Source organism: Guillardia theta (assembly GCF_000315625.1).
Source record: "Guillardia theta CCMP2712 unplaced genomic scaffold GUITHscaffold_210, whole genome shotgun sequence".
Lineage (NCBI taxonomy): Eukaryota > Cryptophyceae > Pyrenomonadales > Geminigeraceae > Guillardia > Guillardia theta.
Window position 1 is genome coordinate 20,867 of NW_005434466.1, and position 20,964 is coordinate 41,830.

The 20,964-nt window shown below is 54.6% G+C and overlaps 4 protein-coding genes across 4 annotated transcripts; 2 read left to right on the top strand and 2 right to left on the bottom strand.

The window, feature by feature from the left end:
• Nucleotides 1-3,716: 3,716 nt before the first annotated feature.
• On the bottom strand, nt 3,717-4,397 carry GUITHDRAFT_148373 (hypothetical protein; the record flags this gene model as incomplete). Its single annotated transcript, XM_005819696.1, has 3 exons — nt 3,717-4,007; nt 4,111-4,197; nt 4,245-4,397. 3 exons carry the CDS (start codon nt 4,395-4,397, stop codon nt 3,717-3,719), a joined length of 531 nt encoding a protein of 176 aa, XP_005819753.1.
• Nucleotides 4,398-5,371: 974 nt separating this feature from the next.
• Nucleotides 5,372-6,505, top strand: GUITHDRAFT_82034 (hypothetical protein; the record flags this gene model as incomplete). The annotated part of the gene is made up of 1 exon (XM_005819697.1): nt 5,372-6,505. A coding segment is annotated over one exon (1,134 nt), but the record flags the coding sequence as incomplete, so codon positions are not given.
• An 8,435-nt stretch (nt 6,506-14,940) lies between these two features.
• On the top strand, nt 14,941-15,896 carry GUITHDRAFT_156237 (hypothetical protein). Its single transcript, XM_005819698.1, has 3 exons — nt 14,941-14,971; nt 15,454-15,669; nt 15,721-15,896. The coding sequence occupies exons 1-3, from the start codon at nt 14,957-14,959 to the stop codon at nt 15,799-15,801; spliced, it is 312 nt and encodes a 103-aa protein (XP_005819755.1). The 5' UTR covers nt 14,941-14,956; the 3' UTR covers nt 15,802-15,896.
• A 37-nt stretch (nt 15,897-15,933) lies between these two features.
• GUITHDRAFT_82028 (hypothetical protein) lies at nt 15,934-17,519 on the bottom strand (the record flags this gene model as incomplete). Its single annotated transcript, XM_005819699.1, has 12 exons — nt 15,934-16,007; nt 16,051-16,074; nt 16,122-16,203; nt 16,246-16,336; nt 16,388-16,548; nt 16,593-16,656; nt 16,701-16,780; nt 16,913-16,952; nt 17,003-17,064; nt 17,121-17,190; nt 17,238-17,357; nt 17,452-17,519. Coding segments are annotated over 12 exons (936 nt in total), but the record flags the coding sequence as incomplete, so codon positions are not given.
• Nucleotides 17,520-20,964: the final 3,445 nt, after the last annotated feature.

Genomic DNA, 20,964 nt, shown 5'->3' on the forward strand with positions numbered 1-20,964 from the left:
TGACTTGACATCTTCCTTCTTCTTGGTTTCCTCAATTCAGCTCGCTGCTTCTCTCGTTTTGGACTCAACACAACTTGCCGAAGACAAGGATGCATCAGATCAAGTCGCAAGGTCCTTCCTCCTCCTCCTCCTCCTCCTCCTCCTCCTCCCTCCTCCTCCTCCTCCTCCCTCCTCCTCCTTCCATTTCGCTTCCTCCTCCTCCTCTTCCTTCTCTTTCCACTCCCCCGCTCTCTTCTCTGTCTTTCTGCCTGTTGACTCTTATCATCGATCAGCCTCATCACTCCCAAGGAAGCAAGATCGTACCAGAAGCTCGCTCCTCTTCGCAAGGTCATTGTCTCCCTCCTTCCTTATCCCATTCCCTTCGTCCTTCATCATCATCATCATCATCATCTCCATCATCATCATCATCATCTCCATCATCATCATCATCACCACCACCACCACCACCATCATCATCATCTCCATCATCATCATCATCTCCATCATCATCATCTCCATCATCATCATCTCCATCATCATCATCACCGTCTCATCGTCGTACTCTCGCTCCTCCTCCTCCTCGTCCTTACACATCGGCAGGCTGTCTCGTTCTTGTCAGACGAAGTCGTTTACAACATCTTGAAGCGATACGACAGTGAGAGACAAGGTGAGCGACTTCAGTCAGGATAGGATGGACAAGGGGAAGGGGAGAGAGAAGAAGTGCAGGAGAGTGGGCGGGAGGAGAGAAAGAGAGAGGAGGAAGAGGAGAAAGGAGAATGAGAAAGGAGGAGAACGAAGGAGGAAAAAAAAGGGGAAGGAGAAAGGAGGAGAAAGGAGGGGAGGGAGAAAGGAGGACGAGGACGAGGAGGAGGAGGTGGTGGTGGTGGTGGTGTTGGAGAGAGGAGGAGGATCTGACTGCACGCAGGAGAGATATCAGAGGCGTCGCTGATCGAGGGGATGAAGGAGATGGTAGAGATGTCAAGACAGTGAGATGAAGTCTCGTCTTGTGACCCGCTGACTGAGAGCAACAGGAGCGAAAGAGATCTCGACGTCCCTTTCCTCCTCCTCCTCTTCCGCAAGGTCCTCCCCTCCCAACCCCCTCCCTGCCTCCGCCTTCGCCTCCGTCTCCGCTGCTTCCTCCAACTCCTCCCCTTTCTTCTCCTGTTTTTACTCTACCTCCTTTTTCTCCTCTCCCTTCTCTCTTCCTCGTCCTCGTCCTCGTCCTCCTCGTCGTCCTCCCTTTGCTAAGATTTTCCATGCAGGAGAAGCTTGTAGAGAAAGACAGAGTGAACTATCTTCAGTTCCTCTCTTTCGTCATCAACGCGGTCAATTGATCAACCTTGCGGAGTCCTTGTCTTATCATGAGGGTCGAGGAGTTTGAGTTGAAGATGTTTGTTGATCGTGACAAGTACAAGAAGCAGAAACAGAGTGCGTGACAACGACGAAATCCTTCTCCTGCAAGAGCAGCGGAATATCTCCTGATACTATCACAACAAGAACCTACTCTTGACCACCAAAACCAACACCATCACCATCATCAACAACAACCATGAATAGATCGGACTCATTTCATCATCGCAATACCCACAAAACAGACATCACAGGAGTAGTCGGCGAGCTCGCGCTCTTCAAAGGTAGTACACAGGTCCCACCATACGCGCTCTCTCCCCCGGTTGATCTGGAAAGACAATGTGAGCTGAGCCAACAGAGGAGGAGCGAGGAGGTTGACCCATGACGTGCTTCTTGGTGCTGCTGATACTGTCTTGTATGCTGCTCATGTTGTGTCACTGCCACATCTACGACCACTCTTGCTAACCTCGCCATCATCTTCGATCTATCTTGTGCCTCCCCTTGCAGTCTGCTCGGGCTAGTTTGTTGCCTGCTCGGGCTAGTTTGTTGCCTGCTCGGGCTGGTTTGCTGCCTGCTCGGGCTGGCGGACCATCTCAGTTGTGAAGGTGAAGGTCGTAGCTTTACCTCCCTCCTTGTTTCGATGTCATCAGCAGCTTCATCTCGTCCAGCTGATGCGCAACAAGACATGTTACAGCCGTCGTCGTAATCGTGGTCATCAGCATCATTATCATCATCTCCATCATCATCTCCATCATCATCATCAGCATCATCATCTCCATCATCATCATCATCTCCATCATCATCATCATCATCATCATCATCATCATCATCATCATCATCATCATCATCATCATCATCATCATGTCATGTTCAATCACCACTCACCCTCGCTCGAGACTCCTCGAGCTGCTTCTTTGTCTCTTCCAACTCCCTGCTCCATTTTTCAGCACCTCCTCGATCTCTGCCCTCCTCACTTTCCTCTTCCTGTACGCAAAGTTCTCTTGCACCAGCGGAGAGTTGCTCGCGCTATGGTGATGGTGATTGGTCCTGAGCTGAGGATAAGAAGGAAGGGAGGTGCGAGGAAAGTGCCGGTCACCGGAGGTTGTTTGAATCAATCTGAAGGTCTGCCGCTCCTTTCTTCCTGGGATCTGCAATTGCAGATCATACTGGTCAGTCCTTTTGAACATCAACGAAAGTTTGGCGACCTTGATTGTTCTGCTGGCATGTGAACGATCGCAGAAGGAAGAGGAGAGGAGAGGAGAGGAGAGGAGAGGAGAGGAGAGGAGAGGAGAGGAGAGATAGAGAAGAGAAAAAAAAGAAGAAGCATTAACAACAGCATCTGGAAAGATCGTCTCATCCTACATCGCTCTGCCTTGCCCTCGCAAATGTATCCCCAGCGTCTCCCCGATTCTCTCTCCTGCCCTCCTTGACCACCCCACCTGCCAATCCCCGTCACCTTCCCCACCGCAAACCCACCAGCCCACCACCTCCTCCTCCTCCTATCGCTTCCGCTCTCCTGTCCAAGTAACGAGGCCGATCTCCCACCACTTGACCCATCATGTCAAGCTCTGAAACAATCTTGTTCGCTATCGTCAGCCCCTCAGCACGACACCTGGCCCAGAACTGACCTGGACAGGAGCTGGATGAGGAGCTGGAGAGAATTTTTCCCTGCGCCGTTCCCGTGCCGGAGGGGAGACGGAACGATCGCTGCAAGTGACGTCGTCAACTCAGCAGACGACTTCCTCCATCTGCTTCACTTCGTTCGCTTCAGGAAGGGCAGGAGGCTCTCCGGCGCAAAGTCATCGTGAGGAGGAGAAGCTTCACGGGCTGCGGGGAGTCAGAAGACAGGGGGGGGGGGGGAGGAGGCGACAACGTTGGACACCAGCGACGGATACAAACACGAGCAAACAACCAAAAAGTCGCAGAGATCACAGAAATGAGACAGTTGTCAGTGTACGGCGAGAGGAGGACGTGTATTCGGATTCATGCAGCAATCATGTGATGTCACATCTCACAGGGGATACCAAGACAAGAGATCATCAAAGTTCATCGCAAGCCGCATCATCCTTCCAACGAGCACGTTCATTACCAAGATGGCTGTCAAATTGTGGGGAGCTGCTGAAGTCCATTTTCTTCTTGACGGCGCTCCCTTGCTTCGAGATGCTCGCTGCTACCGCTCTTAGAGGAGGGAAATCAAACCCAACACGGTAGCTCACGGCTCTGACTTGAAAAGATGGAAGAGGCAAAAGAGGCAACGTCGGGGGTTTCCTCGTTGGAGAAGGGAGAGAGTAACGAGAGGTTGTGAAGGTGAGAGCTGTTTTGCTCTTGATCCTGTTGTTTGCTGTCTGCGAAGCAAGAAAGAAGAAGCCAAGAGTAAAGAAATGGATTCAAAACAACCTCTCCTTGGAGAGAGAGCAGGCAGCGCTACCGTTCTTCGAAGGGGTCTGGTATGTGTTGCCTTTCCCTTTGAGCTTCGACTTGTTGGAGCTTGCTTCAACTTGTTTCTCATGTTCCTGCTCGCTGTCAAGCACCTGATACTTTTCTTCCTCCTTGCTCGGTGTGATAACGCTGTCCACCATGGCCGAGACTGCCGTCCACTCCCTCTCAAGCTCTCCCTGCTCCTTGTCCAGCTTTGCCTTTGCGATGATTTGTTCGTACTCCTTCTCCTTCATCTTCTCCTGCAGTGTAAAACGAGTCAAACTCAATGAAAGAAGTCTCCTTCACGACTGAGGGGATAATGATTCGACGTGAGGGCAGGACAAGGTGGGGCAAGAGCATCACCGCAAGGCGATGCTCGTCTTGCTGCTTCTTCAACCTCCTGTACGTCTTCCTCGTCATCTCTCCTCCCACTTGTCCCACGCGCGCAAGCTGCAAAACATCTTGAGCCGCCAGCACAAACCGACTCCCCTGCCGACCTCCAACTCGCGACCAAGAAACGCCTGGAGGTGCTTGCAGGTTCTCATCTCACGCGGAACAGTGTCCAGCGCTTGATAGCGCCAGAGCGGGCAAGTACAGGAGATTATCAACCCCTTCTTCTGCATCACGTAGCTCCTTCCATTCGATCCCATGACGCTGATTGGTTGCCCGCTGGACAAGAAAACCCTTCAGTCGCAGAGCCTGCTTCCTCGCAGGAGCAGGGACTACCTTTCGAACTGATTCCTCTGCGATGTGAGGTTGGCGGTCCAGCCACCATTGCCTTCCCGATGCAGTTCATCCATATCAGCCCTGAGGTAAGAGGTATGAGATTTTAAACTGAGCGGGGTATACATCCGTCTCCTTCTACCCTAGCTGACTCTCTATCCTCTCCTTTCTCTTCTCTCCAATTTTCCTCTCCTCCTCCTGCGCCTCCTCCTCCCTCGTCCCCCCAGCCTCCTCCGTTTCCCTTCCCCTCCCGGGCATTTGCTTCGCAGCCAGCCATGGCTCAACGGTCTTCAAACACAGTGTTTCTTGTAACACGTCTATGACACCATGATTAAACTAAATTCTAGTGATATATATTTTCATTTACTATTGATTATTGGAATTAAGTGATAATAATAAGGACCCACCCACCAGAAGCCGGGACCCCTTGTCCCCTGACCCGACGAAATTTCCTTGTCCGAGGAATCACTCTAGTATATCAGACCGTTACAGGCCGTCTCACTGTAACGAAACCAATAACGGCGTTTGTAACTGTTATACGACCGTTACACACAGCGCTATGCCGGTATAACGGAATTAACTTGCGCTAGTACCACGGCACTTTTAAAAAAAAAGGATTTCAAAGGACTCGATTTCGATCCGGAATATAGTACTGAGTTTACTACAGCAAGCACGGTTGACAATTATTGTCATGCAATGCCAAAGCTAGCTGGACGGCATGACCCACCCCATGTCAACTCGTCACAAGTTCATAGGGCAGTGCTAGGACCTCTCTAGAACATTGACTTTCCTAGGACCCTGCTACGACCAGGAATGCCAGTCATCGTTATAAAAGCCCCTGCTCGAGCACCTGCTGCTCGAGCCTTGAAGGCAGTGAGCGATGAGTGGGAGGAAGAGGATGATGCTGCTGCTGCTGCTCCTGCCCTCCTGCTGTGTCAGCTGGGCAGGAGCAGAACAATCAGTTCAATGCGGAGCTACAGCCACGTTCATTGTCTCTGACTCGGGAGTTCTCAGTCGACAGGGAGCCTGTGGCACTGATTGCACATACCTTTACTTGTTCTCCAAATCAATCAACTCGGTGAATGTCTCAGCTTTCCAAGGATGTACGTCTTTGCGATCTCTTTCTTTAAGCTTTAATTATCTGACTTCCATCCCCTCTGGATTGTTTGAAGAAACATCTGCATTGTGGACACTTGATCTCAGTTACAACAAAATATCCAGCATCGCATCCGATGCTTTTGTGAATCTTCACAGCCTCTCAAGTTTGAATCTGGCTTCCAACAAGCTGACCATGCTGCCTGAAGAAATTTTCAACATCACTACATTGAGCTTCCTCACGCTCGACAGCAACGAAATCGTCTCAAGCGTACCTCAGCAGTTCTTTCAGAAGCTGACTGAACTGATATACCTAAGTCTTGATACGGCCATGCTGTCCAGCATTCCTTCCAGCACTTTGATGTCATTGAGGAGCTTGTCCTTGAACAACAATTCTCTTTCTGGTCAGAGCGGTGTTGAGGAGAATTTCTTCGACAAACTAGTTGTTCTTAGATCACTGACTCTGGACAACTTCGATGGTAGCTTTTTGCAGCGTGCAGATCTGAAGAATCTCTCTGATACTCTGGACTCACTATCTCTGTATGATGTAGCGCTTTCAAGCATCCAAGAAGGACTTTTTGACAGCTTCGTGAGGTTAACACGTTTGTTTCTTCTTGACTGTCAAGTAGAACGACTGCCAGCGAGCACGTTTGACAAGCTGACAGAGTTGACGTATCTTTCTATAAGTATGAATGATAAGTTGCAGAGCCTTCCAGCTGGAATCTTTGACAAGCTGACCAAACTGACGACGCTATCGCTGGATTGGAATGGTCTGACAAGTCTGCCGATGGGATTCTTTGACAAGCTGTCGAATCTAGAAGATCTGGATCTCTCTTTCAATCGACTCGCGTACCTGCCGGCCATCGCTTTCATGAACCAGACACAAACCGTCCAGATCGACTTGATGTACAATGACATCACATGCTACCACCAGGCGTGGCCTGCCCAGACTCGATATTCCAGTGCTGTAGAGCTATGCCAAGTGCAAGCAGTGTCGTACGTGTTTGGCCTTGAGACAACTCTAGAGCAGTTCGAGGCTATGAAAGAAGCTTTCGTTGAGAGCGTTGCTTTCGTGGCTATGGTTGCCAGGTCGAGTGTCAGAATCTTGCAAGTGACGGGGCCATCGTCAGGTCGGCGCCTGCTGGCGGGGGGTGTCAATGTTTCAACGGACATCATCTTTGACAGCTCCTACAGTGCCAAGACGTTCACAGTAGAGCGTCTGAATCAGGAGCTTGCTATCAAGGGTCTTGCCACTGTCACTAGCGCCGTTGCAAATCGATCGTATGACGTTGCGGCCACCGACACTTCTACTACCGACAGTACTGCTACGAACCCTTCTACTACCGACAGTACTGCTACGAACCCTTCTACTACAGACAGTACTGCTACGAACCCTTCTACTACCGACAGTACTGCTACGAATCCTTCTACTACCGATGCCACGGATACAACCTCATCTGGCACTACTCAAACTGATACTGCTTCATCATCCATGGCGAATGTCTTCCAGTCGTCAGCATATCAGTCGTATGTGCCGAGCTCGGGCGGCAAGACTCCCTCCTGGATCACCCTCGACAATTCCTACAAGCGCAACTCAAGGACGCTGACGAATTTCTGCATGACGTGCGTGGACGGCAGGCTTCACTGTGAGATATGCTCGTGCTCATGCACCTCCTCCTACTCCTCTCCTTTCCTCTTCCCCATTTCTTTCTTGCCCTCCCTCCAGCTCTTCCTCCACTCCCTTCCCCTACTCTCTTCGTCTTGCTTGTCTTGACCCTGCTGCTGCTGCTGCTGCTGCTGCTTGTATGGGCTGAGGTCAGCGGCAGCTCTCAACTCGGACGCGGCCTATCAAGTGTTCGACCCAGCATCCAAGAGCTGGAGCGATTTCACCAACAAGTTCGGCGGGGTCAACCCAAAGAGCGGGTTCCGGTATGCCATAGCTGGAGCAGGCGACTCGGTGTTGGCCCTGGGGTACTACGGTAAGGGAGGAGGGAGGAGGTGGGGCTGTGACAGGTGCGTGTCCTCTCAGATCTGTCGGTATCTCAGGTGCTCAACAAGGAGCTCTTCGGTCTCAACTTGTCGAGCATGACATGGACTAACTACACTTCTCTCATGACCGGCACCAAGCCGCCCATAAACTTCTTTGGCTCTGAGAAGATAGCAGCTTGTGGATCAGACTTATTCCTGATCGGGTTGTACTCGGATCCAGGCATGTACCGACTGGACCTCAACACCATGGCATGGGCAAAAGAGACGTTTCTAGATGATTACAAGTTTCGATCTATCACTGGTGGCACGATCGATTACACCGACTTCATGTCATTCCAAGACAAGCTATATTGTATGGTGACAACCGCCGATGACGTTTACTTTCTTTACCGCAGCAACCGCAACACGACGGCATGGAACGTTTTGTTCAAAGGATCTGACAACGCGGACACCTTCAACGCTTTGCTGAATCGAGCGACGGAATACAGAGCTGCGGTCAACAACCTCGCCTTTCACGGTATCTCGTCGTGTTGGTCGTAAGTTGAGTCATGCTGACCGTGCCCCAGCAATGATCAAGTTCGGGTTGTCGTACGCGGAGGTGGCAGGCATGGCGCAAGAAGCCTTGCTGACCAACGAGACGGAGACTTATCGCTTCAGCTCCTGCGAGGACGGCAAGATCTTCGCCTACAGCACAACGAGCGCAGGTGCGAAGCCTCTGACATGGCATGTGCTCACGCGGGTCAACAGGGATGATCATCTTCGACGTGTTTGCTGGAGCCTCTCAGGCTCTGCTCAACTCTGGGGAGGCGCTTCACCCCGCCGGCTCACTCCACATCTACAGCATCGACAGCAGCATCGGAGGGACGTTGAACCCGCTGACGAGATGGCGAGACTCGCTGGTCGTGCTGGAAGGTGCGGGGGCTGACGGGAGTTTGCGGGTCTAGCGCTTGACTTGCTCTTGTCAGGCGTCTGCGCTTACGGTTGTGACCCTCAGCGTCAGCGGGTCACGAGGTTCGATGTCAACTCCTTGTCATGGACGACTCTGCGGGAAGCGAGCAGCCAGACCTCGTTCTCGCATCTGTCGGTGTGGAACGATGAGCTGTATGCGCTGTCGATGAGCAACGTCTCGACTATCTTCAAGCTGGGAGGCGATGGAGCTTGGAGTGAGATCGAGACCGTGGTAACGGATGAGATCATCTCGGAGCTGCAGGCGCTTCCTTTGGTCGCTGCATATGCCCTGGTTGAGAACGATTACGCGACAGCGAGCTCCAAGTCGTTGTTTGTGGTTCAGTTCGATGAGTTCGCCAGAGGTGATAGAGCTTACATGGTCGCATCCGTTGTTCACTGGCGCATGCTTGCTCGTTGATTCACTCAGAGCTTGTCTTGTGTTGTTCTTGTCAGCTCCATGGGCTCTAACGAGTTTGGCCAGGATCCGGCAGAGGTGTTTTCACCTTCAACGTCACCGACAAGCTGTGGAGGAAGCATGTTTACAGCAACGAGTCCGCTCCTAACAAGTACGTGCACTCGATAGCGGCAACAGATCGCTATGTGTATCATTTCGGAGGCTACAAGATCGACCTTCAAGACATGTTCAGCATCTACATATGTGAGATTATTCTTCTCCTGCTGCTGCTTGCTCGTGACACGTCATCAGCGTCGACGCATGAAACCAACGACTGGCTGTACCGCTTCGACCTGGAGAGCGACGAGTGGACGGTTCTGTCCAAGACGCAGGCGTACTCGCCTCCCTCCCGGCTGAATGCGGTGATGATGGTGGAGGGGTCGAGGCTGTTCGTGTATGGGGGGTTAGCGAGCGGGATGGTCTTCAAGACCTTTGCGGACCTCTACTCGTTCGACCTCGACAAGCTGGTATGGACCAGGTGGTTCGCAAGAGACGACAGCGTCACCGGCTCCTCCCTCATCGCTCTCGGCATCTCCTCCGCTCTAGGCAGAGTCTTCACCCTGTCCAGCTCGTACTCGATCTCTGCCCGCGACCTCCCCAAGGAGCGACAGCCCTCGAGATCTCTCGTCCTCGACCTGGCGCTGTCTACCGACTGGGATACCTTGAGCATCAGCTCCTGCCAGGACGTCAGCACCTGTCGCAGCATCCGCACCTCCGTCTCCCTGTGCTCGCAGCCTTGGATGCCCTGCTACCTCTCCATCAAGGGCTCTCCTGCTGCTGCCCCTCCCGCCTCCCTCCGCCGCGCGGCTGCGGGTCAAACCCCGACGAGGTCCATCGAGATGCTGGGCAACGCGCGCATCCAGTGCGACGCGAGTCGAGGATGCAGTGGGATCGAGCTGGAGGGCGTCGACCTAGTCTGCAAGGGCCTGCGCGACGCTCCTGAGGCTCCTCTGCGCGTGCTCGGGCTCGGAGCTCACCTCAACCTCGTCGACGCGAGCGTGAGCGCCTGCCACACGAGCGACGACGGAGGAAGCATCCAGGTGTACGGGGGCTCGAGCGCTTACCTGCTACGAGTCAGGATCGTGGGGTCGACGAGCAGCGGGAGCGGAGGAGGGATGGTGCTGCAGGGGTCGAGCATGAGCGTGTACGAGTCGAGCTTTGAAGGCTGCAAGGCAAGTCAGGGAGGAGGAGCAATCCACCTCCGTAGTCAGGCGCTCGAGTACTTCCCTACCGTCCTGTCCAAGCCCGTCGCCTTCATCCAGTCGTCGCAGTTCCTGTCCAACTCAGCGAGTCAAGGAGGAGCTCTGTCGGCCGAGGCCCCCTCCTCCCTCTTGATGAAGGGCTGCTTGCTCCAGGAGAACCGCGCCAGTCAGGACGGAGGAGCGCTATACCTGGACAAGACCACGGCTCGACTGGACGGCAACTCGTTGGTGGGGAACGCGGCGGGAGGAGGAGGAGGCGGAGTCTTGTGGGATGGAGTGCAACCTGTGCTGGTGTCTGACTCCGAGGAGGAGGACGCTGTCATCCTGTGCTCTAAAACGGGGAAGGGCCACACGGCCTCGTACGGGCCCTGCGTGGCCTCGACCTTCCATGAGCTGCTGCTGGTGATGGAGGGCAAGGAGATCGCTTCCGGCATCCCCTTCCCCCTCCGCGTCACCAAGCTCGACTTCTACCGGCAGGCGATCACCACTGACTCCTCTTCCTCCCTCCAGATCCGCACGGTCAAGCCCTCGGCCAAGAGCGGGACCGCCGTGCTCATGGAGTCAGCAGTGCTGAGCCTCAAGGAGGGAGCTGCGAGCACCAGCGCTACAGTGAAGATGTTGTTTACCAAGGCCGGGAAGGAGGAGGCGTTCCCAGCTAAGGTGGAGGGGCTGGTGGGGCTGGAGGCGTACGGGGTGGATGTCTCGTCGGGCAAGGAGATCAAGTCCAACGTCCTAGAGGCTCAGCCTCGGCCGTCAGTGTGTCCGGTAGGCCACGTCATCAAGACCGACGCCTCCAGCTTCCCTTCCTTCGCCGTCTGCGACCGATGCTCCCCCGACTCCTACGCGCTGACGCCCTTCGCCGGGAGCAACGCGAGCAACCCCGCGTGCTTGCGCTGCCCTCACGGGGTGGAGTGCGGAGGAGGAGAGCTGATCAGAAACAAGAACGGGTTTTGGTTCAACAAGAGCATCCTATCTCCTGCCGTGCCCCCGCGAGCGACGGAGCTGCGAGCGTATCGGTGTGCGGATGGAGCATGCTTGTACGACTTCGAGTGCAGGGAGGGGCACGAGGGTCGGGTAAGCGCATCAGCCTCGCGAGCTCTCGTCTGACTGGCTCCTCTCTCCTCAGCTCTGCGCGTTGTGTGTGCAGACAACGAGCAAGGAGGACTTCTTCTGGGCGCTGAGCAACCGCGAGTGCACGAGGTGCGACAAGAAGGCGGCAGGAGCAAGGATCTTCATCCTTGTCGCCGGCATGGTCTGCTTCATCTTGTTCTGGTGCGGTGACGCTGTTGCTTGTGGGAGGAGATGACGAGGAGGATGCAGGTGCTGGTTCTTCCTGCTGCCGCTGCTGCGCCATTACAGCATGTGCAGCTCGATCACGAGCATGGTCGATCAAGGTCTGCACGGACTGGAGGCGAAGAAGGAAGGAGTGTGGAAGAAGCTGCATGATGGGCTGATGAAGCATCGATCCAAGATCGGGTACATCAAGGTGCTCATCGGTACGAGAGAGAGGCCGCAGCCTCCGACTCCCTGCTGACGGGGCCTCAGGCTTCGTTCAGATCTCCTCTAGCATCATCACAGTCTACAACATCGAGTGGCCCAGCCTGATCTCGCGCCTCCTCTCAAGCATCGCCTTCTTCAACCTTGACTTCCTCACTCTCCCGCAGATCTCCTGCTCGGCCTCTGACCTCTCCTTCTCCGACAAGCTCCTCGTCTACACCCTCGCCCCGCTGGGGCCCCTCCTGCTCATCAAGGTCCCCCATGCCATCACACTGGTAGGGAAGCAGCTGGGGCGGGGCGAGGAGTCAGAGGGGCTGTACCACAAGTTCATGTTCTGGAGCATGTAAGAAGACCTCGCTGTTATGTCCTCTCCTCCCCTCAGCTCGCGAATGCTCCCACAAGACTCCTCCTTTGTCTGCTGTTGCTCGTGCTCGTGCGCTTGCTCTTGCTTTATCCTGACAGGCCTGCTCAGCTTCATGATCTACCTCATCTACATCCCCGTCTCCTCCATGGTCCTCAGCACCTTCCTATGTCAAGACCTCGGGGACGACGGCAGCTGGCTGGTGAGAGACTTCCGAGTGCCGTGCCCGCGAACGTCAGGCAGCTTCTCCTACGGGTGGGCCATCTTCACCACCATAGTGTACCCCGTCGGCTTCCCTCTCGCCATCCTCGTCCTGCTCTACCTCCTGCGGGTCCCCGAGCTGGCGCGGGCGAAGCAAGAGCATGCCTTCTATGAGAGCCTGCACAAGCTCGGGTACCTCAAGGGGCAGGGGCTCGGGTGGGAGGACATGAAGGCTGTGAAGCAGCGATGGGAGGAGCGATGGGAGACGCCGCTGTTCCTGCAGCTGGAGATGTCAGAGGTGCGGCGACTGATCAGGGTGCTGACAAGGCTGCTAGAGGAGACAGCAGAGGACGATGCGATGCTGAGTCCGCAGGATGTTTGCGGAGATGACCTCAATGAAGTGATGATGGAGAAAGTAACGGAAAAGGTAGAGGACACAGTGGAGAAGGTGTTGGAGGACGAGGAGGAGGAGGAGGATGAGGGCAAGGGAGTCGGAGGAGCACAACAGGGCAAGCAAAACGTCTCCATCAATGTCTCGCTTGCGTACGCCAACAACGGCACGAGACGCGACAACGGCAGCCCGGCAGAGGCTCCGCAGGCAAAGAGAGGGGGCAGAGCTGCGCTGGTCACGGACATGGTGAAGGCGATGATGGCGAGCGACGGCGAGGACGAGAGCAGCACGCGCTTGAGACTGCAGGGGCTCTACAGCCAAGCGATCAAGCGAGAGATCATACAGCAGCCCAAGATCTGCTGGTCCAGACGCTCGGACGGAGAAGGAGCAGGAAGCTGGCTGGAGGAGCAGGAGACGTACGCAATGAACGTGGCGGGGTTTCTCTTCTCCATGTACGAAGTGAAGTACTGGTGGTTCGAGGTGTTGGAGCTGATCCGGAGGTTGACCACCTGCATCCTCATCAGCTTCTTCTTCACCGGCACCATCTTCCAGATCGTCGTCGGCCTGTCGTTCCTCTTCATGTCCCTCGCCGCTCACAGCTACCTGAAGCCCTTCCAAGACCCGACTCAAGACAGCATGATGTTCTTCTCTCTCATCGCCAACTTTGGCACTCTGCTATGTGAGGGAGGGGAGAGGTCGGCTTGCGAGTGCTCTGACAGAAGGTGCAGATGGCGTCAGCCTCAAGCTGATGATGGTGGACGAGCTGCGGGTCGACTCGACCTCGTACGAGCTGGACATCGCGCAAGGCTTCCTGGTCTTCGCCAACATCTTCATCCTCGCCTACCCCGTCCTGCAGACGTCCTGGGAAGTCTTCGGCTCGGGCAGCTTGGCGGCGATCATGGCGAGGGCGCAGCTGGAAATTTTCAATCTGATTGCGAGGCGAAAAGATGGGATGGTTTAGTTGAGCTGACGAAGTTGTCGCATCAAGTGGTCAGTGTCACTCAAATCTGAGCTGATCAAGTTTTGTGCTGTTCAGTCAAGGTTGTCAATGAAGCCATAGTGGTTGTTTCAATGCCTACTTGAGGTAGATGAAGTAGATCGAGACGCTGAGCAGGTCTGTTAGGACAGAGCAAGACCATGACCATGCCCATGACCGTGACCGTGACCGTGAGCAAGAACATAAACTCGACCGTGAGCAAGAGCAAGACAACCGAGGACTCCCTGCACACACTCTGCTTCTTCCTTGGGCTCCATGTTCGATGTCACGGTCGGTGCTGGGTCACTTGATGCAGTTTTGTATTCATATCAGTGCTGTTTGATTCTGCTGTCTGATCATGTTTGTTTGATCTCTCTCCCTTCGAGTCTAAGGAAACGACAACAAGGAAAGATGCACAGCTGCCGTGTAGGTTGTTCCAGGGAAGCGAGGTGGAAGATATCATGAATCTCCTTCAATGGTTGATGTTTGATCATACACTCTGACAAACTTTCTGAATAATATTCGCACTGCTGTTCGGATCGTCACGCGTGACAGATACAACCGTGACCAAAGGAAACTACACAGCCGCAATCCTTCTTGTCAGAACCTCACCTAGCTGATCTTGTACATGTTCTGATGCTGGTCCTGCAGCTGAGGATACTTCAACAGATACTTGAAGTTTGGGGGACAGCGGCAGGCCTCTCTCAGTCAGTGCCGGCCCGGAGAAACGGGAACCATGGGCCCGGGCCCGGACCTCAGGCTGTATGAGGGCTGAAAGCTCAAGTCCGAACTTACAAAACAAGTTGGTGGGGTCTTGTTGCACCCGTCTATTTGATAGACAAAAGTACCGGTACTCACTGACTTCGGAAACAAAAGCACTTTTGGTACAATTCTTGCACCTGGTGAACCCCTTCATTTCTCTTTTCGTGACAAGGGTAGGGTGATCCATAGGTCCTGGGTCGGAGGACCCCCAGAGGACACCAGAAATGTTGAGTCAAAAGAGGGGTGGGGTCGGAGTATTTCTCAAAACAGAAAAATAGGTGGGGTCATAATTTTATTCCTACCAAGTGGTAGAGCATACAGGGTGGGGTTGGGTCATCAAGGCTACGATAGGGGTGGAGCGATTGAGGATCAGAGGTATAGCCTGCCTTTGACAAGTGGGAAGGTAATTGAGAAAAATGCTACCTAGACCCCAGTGGAGGAGAATCATCTTGTGGCTCATATTTGGGGGGTGGGTCGCTGACTGTTGGTCTAGGTCCGGTCGGGTAGTGTATAAGGGGGGTAGTGACCGTTGGCCAGGTAGGGTACCAAGGGAGGAGGGTGGAGACAAATATAGAGTTCTATTTTCGGGAGCCCACACGTCGCCGGCGCCATGTTCCAAGCCCTGGTGAGCAATGAGCAAGTGCAACGAAGCAGAGACGCTGTGGCTACTGATGAATGATTGTTCATGGCATCCCTGAGATGTGCCGTGAGCGGTCAGAACTGCAGATCATTAGGAAGAACAGGAATGAATGATAGGTGCATGTGTTGGAAGTGAGGTCTGTGGCCAGAAAGTGACAGAAAGCTGAACAAGCATGGAGTAGTATTTCCACACTGGTGCTGATACCAGGAACCGCAGTGATTTGAAGCTGTATTGATGATTGATCTCATTCTTTTCTTTATTTCACACCGGTTCAGTCAAGGACGAGATGATATTCTGATGCACATAGTGTAACCTGACTCCAATGATCGTTGAAGTTGAATTCAGAAATCCAAGGGTAGCATGTAAAAAGAAGGAAAGGAAATATTTGCAAGAATTTCATGTTGTTGCACGATTGTGTAGTTTTGATCGTAGCATATTGTTTCTCACTTGTTTCGAATGTCTCGCAGGCTATCTTTAAGGACACCAATGGCCTCTTCATCGGAGATGTCTCCGGCGCCATGCATGTTTGCTTAGCTGGAGAGGCTTGCGGAGGAACCCTCCTCTCCAACAAGTCTGGAGGAGGATCCAGGACTCCCTACTCTCACGGTGTTGCCGGATACTTCGGCCTCTACGGAACCGGTCAGTTTGACGGTCAGAGCTCTGGACACGACTTCTACGGCACTGTGAGCATTTGATCTCGATTACTGTCTGGTCTCCTCATGTTGTTCTTGCAGATCTACATGCCACCCACGGGTTTTGTCAACAACTGCGACGGTGGACGCAGCCACACCTATTGTGACTACAGGCAGCAGTAAAAACTTCTCACTTTGGGATCTCTCTAGATTGCAGATGAATCGAAATCTCTCTAGATAGCTGTTAATTTTATGCAAGAATCTTTATCACCATCAAATATCAGACTTGTGTATGAGCATAACATGATGTCTGTGCTATCTGTCGGGATTCTGTCCAAGAGACCAAACACAGGTCGAGCGGTCCCACGACGCGCTTGCGACTTGACCGTCTGCGGCAAGTCAGACACAAAAGACCGAAAGCAACCATGAAACCATGGAGGACGTTAAAATCAAGCGCTGCACTCAAGTTAGATATCGCAGTAGGTACGGGAGGGTTGAATCACCGACAACAAACTCCTTGTGATGCTCCGAGTTTATCATGAGGGAGTGACTCCCCGTGTTGAACATGCAGTTCCAGAGCGCAACCTTCGAGGATCAGCGACGCAGGGTGGATGGGAATGAGGTTACCGTCAAGTCGTAGGAACAGGACAGCAGATGTTGTGGCGAGAACGGGGAGAACTTCACGTTCCTCACCGCGTACCTGTGATGCGTAAGGAGACTTGCATGAACCTGCTTCACTTGCCTGTGCCCGACCATCGTCTTCATACACTGATTGCTCCTGCGCGTGTCCCAGAGGCGGATAGTTCGATCAGCTGCAGCCACGGCAGACTCAAGTGAGAAGAGAGAAGGGGCCAAGAGGATTGAGCTGCACTCGCCTCCTCCCGATGCAAACGTGTACTCGTCGTACTTGCACCAATCGACGGAAAGAACCTGAAGGGGGTCACTGCTTCTGCCATCTTCCTCCTCGCATCAACCTCGTGCTGGTGGCCCAAGAACGTGAATGCGCAAACGGGTGAGCGCGTGTCCCACATTCGGACGCTGAGGATACTATCTCACACGGAGCAGCTGCTGAGCTGTCATACCTGCAGTCGGCAGAGCAGGAGAGGAAAGCGAACGCTGACTTAGGGGACCAACATGCCCTGGAGGAGGGGAAAGTTACAAGCTCCTCCTGATCATCACGATCTGAGAGCATCCACCTGTAGATGAATCCTTGATGACCATTCCAAGAGTTCTTCACACATGACAAGAGAACTTCAGCGAACCATCTCAACAGGACGTGTGGACGCGGATCTACCAGCGATTGGGGCATTTCCGGAGTCCACAATTTGATTTGGCTGCACATGCTTTGATTGCAATGTCTCATCGCTCACACAAGCAGCTTTACCCATCCCAAGATGCAGACAGAAAGATGTCTCTCTGTATCACATTCCAGTTCACACTGTACACCTACAGCAGGGGGGGCGATGAGAAACGCCTGAGGGTTTCACCGGTGGCCATCCTACCTCCCGTCTGTGCTCGTGAAACGCCCGCAGAGGTCTGTTGACTGCGATCCCCAGGTCCCACAGCTTCAAGCTGAGAACCCTTACACTCAGCACGAGCGGCTGCTGAGACATTCTCACCTGCCGTCGCCGCACGCTGAGACCAGGTGGTGCTCATTGCTTTCGCTCCAACAACAATCGTACACCGCGTCCTGTGCAGAGGACGTTGAGCCGTCTTCACATGGAGACTCCTCTAGCGCTCTTACTTGCGTCATGTATGCTCTCGACTCCACAGCTCCTGATGGTCGAAGATCGAACACTGACTGCAGGGAGACATCATGTGCCACCCGTGTACCGAGCGAGTTTCACCTGAAAACCATTTCCCACGATGCCGAAATGCTGAGCAGAAGAAATGGCGATCCTTCCCTGTGCATCAGCTCAGACATGACGATGAGAGGTCATGATTCACATGCTCGAACGGTGAGAACGCAACCCCAGTGCATGGATACTTGGTCAGAAGCCGCATCTCGTCAGGTTGCGATGTTCGAATGCCTCAGGAGCTCTTGGGGAAGTATGAAGGTTTCACGAGAGCCTCCTCATCTCCTCCCAGCCTTAATCGAGCACACCATCTCTCCTCCTCCTCCTCCTCCTCCTCCTCCTCCTCCTCCTCCTCCTCCTTTACTTCCCATGCTTTGCTGACCTCACACCGCCATCTTGCCCCTATCTCCGGTCCGCCTCAGAGAGTCTTTTACATGCATTCGCGACGACGACAGACCTGACGAGCTGATACTGTTTGACGACACTACAAGACCTGACGAGCTGATACTGGTTGACGACATTACAAGCCCTGCCGAGCTGATACTGGTTGACGACACTACAAGACCTGACGAGCTGATACTGTTTGACGACACTACAAGACCTGACGAGCTGATACTGGTTGACGACACTACAAGCCCTGCCGAGCTGATACTGGTTGACTATCATTGCTACGATACTTAACAACCTATACCCGACTAGAGGCTATTTGACAATTCTTTCCCCGCCGTCCGTTGAAAATTTCCAGCTGCGCCTTCGCCATGATCGCCGCCAAGCTGCCCGAGCCGAAGACTTCCCAGGTGGCCAGCAGGACGGGGTAGGCGAGGATGAAGATGTTGGCGAAGACCAGGAAGCCTTGCGCGATGTCCAGCTCGTACGAGGTCGAGTCGACCCGCAGCTCGTCCACCATCATCAGCTTGAGGCTGACGCCATCTGCACCTTCTGTCAGAGCACTCGCAAGCCGACCTCTCCCCTCCCTCACATAGCAGAGTGCCAAAGTTGGCGATGAGAGAGAAGAACATCATGCTGTCTTGAGTCGGGTCTTGGAAGGGCTTCAGGTAGCTGTGAGCGGCGAGGGACATGAAGAGGAACGACAGGCCGACGACGATCTGGAAGATGGTGCCGGTGAAGAAGAAGCTGATGAGGATGCAGGTGGTCAACCTCCGGATCAGCTCCAACACCTCGAACCACCAGTACTTCACTTCGTACATGGAGAAGAGAAACCCCGCCACGTTCATCGCGTACGTCTCCTGCTCCTCCAGCCAGCTTCCTGCTCCTTCTCCGTCCGAGCGTCTGGACCAGCAGATCTTGGGCTGCTGTATGATCTCTCGCTTGATCGCTTGGCTGTAGAGCCCCTGCAGTCTCAAGCGCGTGCTGCTCTCGTCCTCGCCGTCGCTCGCCATCATCGCCTTCACCATGTCCGTGACCAGCGCAGCTCTGCCCCCTCTCTTTGCCTGCGGAGCCTCTGCCGGGCTGCCGTTGTCGCGTCTCGTGCCGTTGTTGGCGTACGCAAGCGAGACATTGATGGAGACGTTTTGCTTGCCCTGTTGTGCTCCTCCGACTCCCTTGCCCTCATCCTCCTCCTCCTCCTCCTCCTCCAACACCTTCTCCACTGTGTCCTCTACATTCTTTGTAACTTTTCTCTGCACCTCATTCATGTTACCTTCGCAAACATCCTGCGGACTCAGCATCGCATCCTCCTCTGCTGTCTCCTCTAGCAGCCTTGTCAGCACCCTGATCAGTCGCCGCACCTCTGACATCTCCAGCTGCAGGAACAGCGGCGTCTCCCATCGCTCCTCCCATCGCTGCTTCACAGCCTTCATGTCCTCCCACCCGAGCCCCTGCCCCTTGAGGTACCCGAGCTTGTGCAGGCTCTCATAGAAGGCATGCTCTTGCTTCGCCCGCGCCAGCTCGGGGACCCGCAGGAGGTAGAGCAGGACGAGGATGGCAAGAGGGAAGCCGACGGGGTACACTATGGTGGTGAAGATGGCCCACCCGTAGGAGAAGCTGCCTGACGTTCGCGGGCACGGCACTCGGAAGTCTCTCACCAGCCAGCTGCCGTCGTCCCCGAGGTCTTGACATAGGAAGGTGCTGAGGACCATGGAGGAGACGGGGATGTAGATGAGGTAGATCATGAAGCTGAGCAGGCCTGTCAGGATAAAGCAAGAGCAAGCGCACGAGCACGAGCAACAGCAGACAAAGGAGGAGTCTTGTGGGAGCTTTCGCGAGCTGAGGGGAGGAGAGGACATAACAGCGAGGTCGTCTTACATGCTCCAGAACATGAACTTGTGGTACAGCCCCTCTGACTCCTCGCCCCGCCCCAGCTGCTTCCCTACCAGTGTGATGGCATGGGGGACCTTGATGAGCAGGAGGGGCCCCAGCGGGGCGAGGGTGTAGACGAGGAGCTTGTCGGAGAAGGAGAGGTCAGAGGCCGAGCAGGAGATCTGCGGGAGAGCGAGGAAGTCAAGGTTGAAGAAGGCGATGCTTGAGAGGAGGCGCGAGATCAGGCTGGGCCACTCGATGTTGTAGACTGTGATGATGCTGGAGGAGATCTGAACGAAGCCTGAGGCCCCGTCAGCAGGGAGTCGGAGGCTGCGGCCTCTCTCTCGTACCGATGAGCACCTTGATGTACCCGATCTTGGATCGATGCTTCATCAGCCCCTCATGCAGCTTCTTCCACACTCCTTCCTTCTTCGCCTCCAGTCCGTGCAGACCTTGATCGACCATGCTCGTGATCGAGCTGCACATGCTGTAATGGCGCAGCAGCGGCAGCAGGAAGAACCAGCACCTGCATCCTCCTCGTCATCTCCTCCCACAAGCAACAGCGTCACCGCACCAGAACAAGATGAAGCAGACCATGCCGGCGACAAGGATGAAGATCCTTGCTCCTGCCGCCTTCTTGTCGCACCTCGTGCACTCGCGGTTGCTCAGCGCCCAGAAGAAGTCTTCCTTGCTCGTTGTCTGCACACACAACGCGCAGAGCTGAGGAGAGAGGAGCCAGTCAGACGAGAGCTCGCGAGGCTGATGCGCTTACCCGACCCTCGTGCCCCTCCCTGCACTCGAAGTCGTACAAGCATGCTCCGTCCGCACACCGATACGCTCGCAGCTCCGTCGCTCGCGGGGGCACGGCAGGAGATAGGATGCTCTTGTTGAACCAAAACCCGTTCTTGTTTCTGATCAGCTCTCCTCCTCCGCACTCCACCCCGTGAGGGCAGCGCAAGCACGCGGGGTTGCTCGCGTTGCTCCCGGCGAAGGGCATCAGCGCGTAGGAGTCGGGGGAGCATCGGTCGCAGACGGCGAAGGAAGGGAAGCTGGAGGCGTCGGTCTTGATGACGTGGCCTACCGGACACACTGACGGCCGAGGCTGAGCCTCTAGGACGTTGGACTTGATCTCCTTGCCCGACGAGACATCCACCCCGTACGCCTCCAGCCCCACCAGCCCCTCCACCTTAGCTGGGAACGCCTCCTCCTTCCCGGCCTTGGTAAACAACATCTTCACTGTAGCGCTGGTGCTCGCAGCTCCCTCCTTGAGGCTCAGCACTGCTGACTCCAT

Excerpts from the sequence above, each read along its gene's own strand:
- GUITHDRAFT_156237 (XM_005819698.1), top strand. Across the intron at positions 15,670-15,720 it reads GACACGACTTCTACGGCACT|ATCTACATGCCACCCACGGG; the intron begins GTGAGCATTTGA and ends TTGTTCTTGCAG.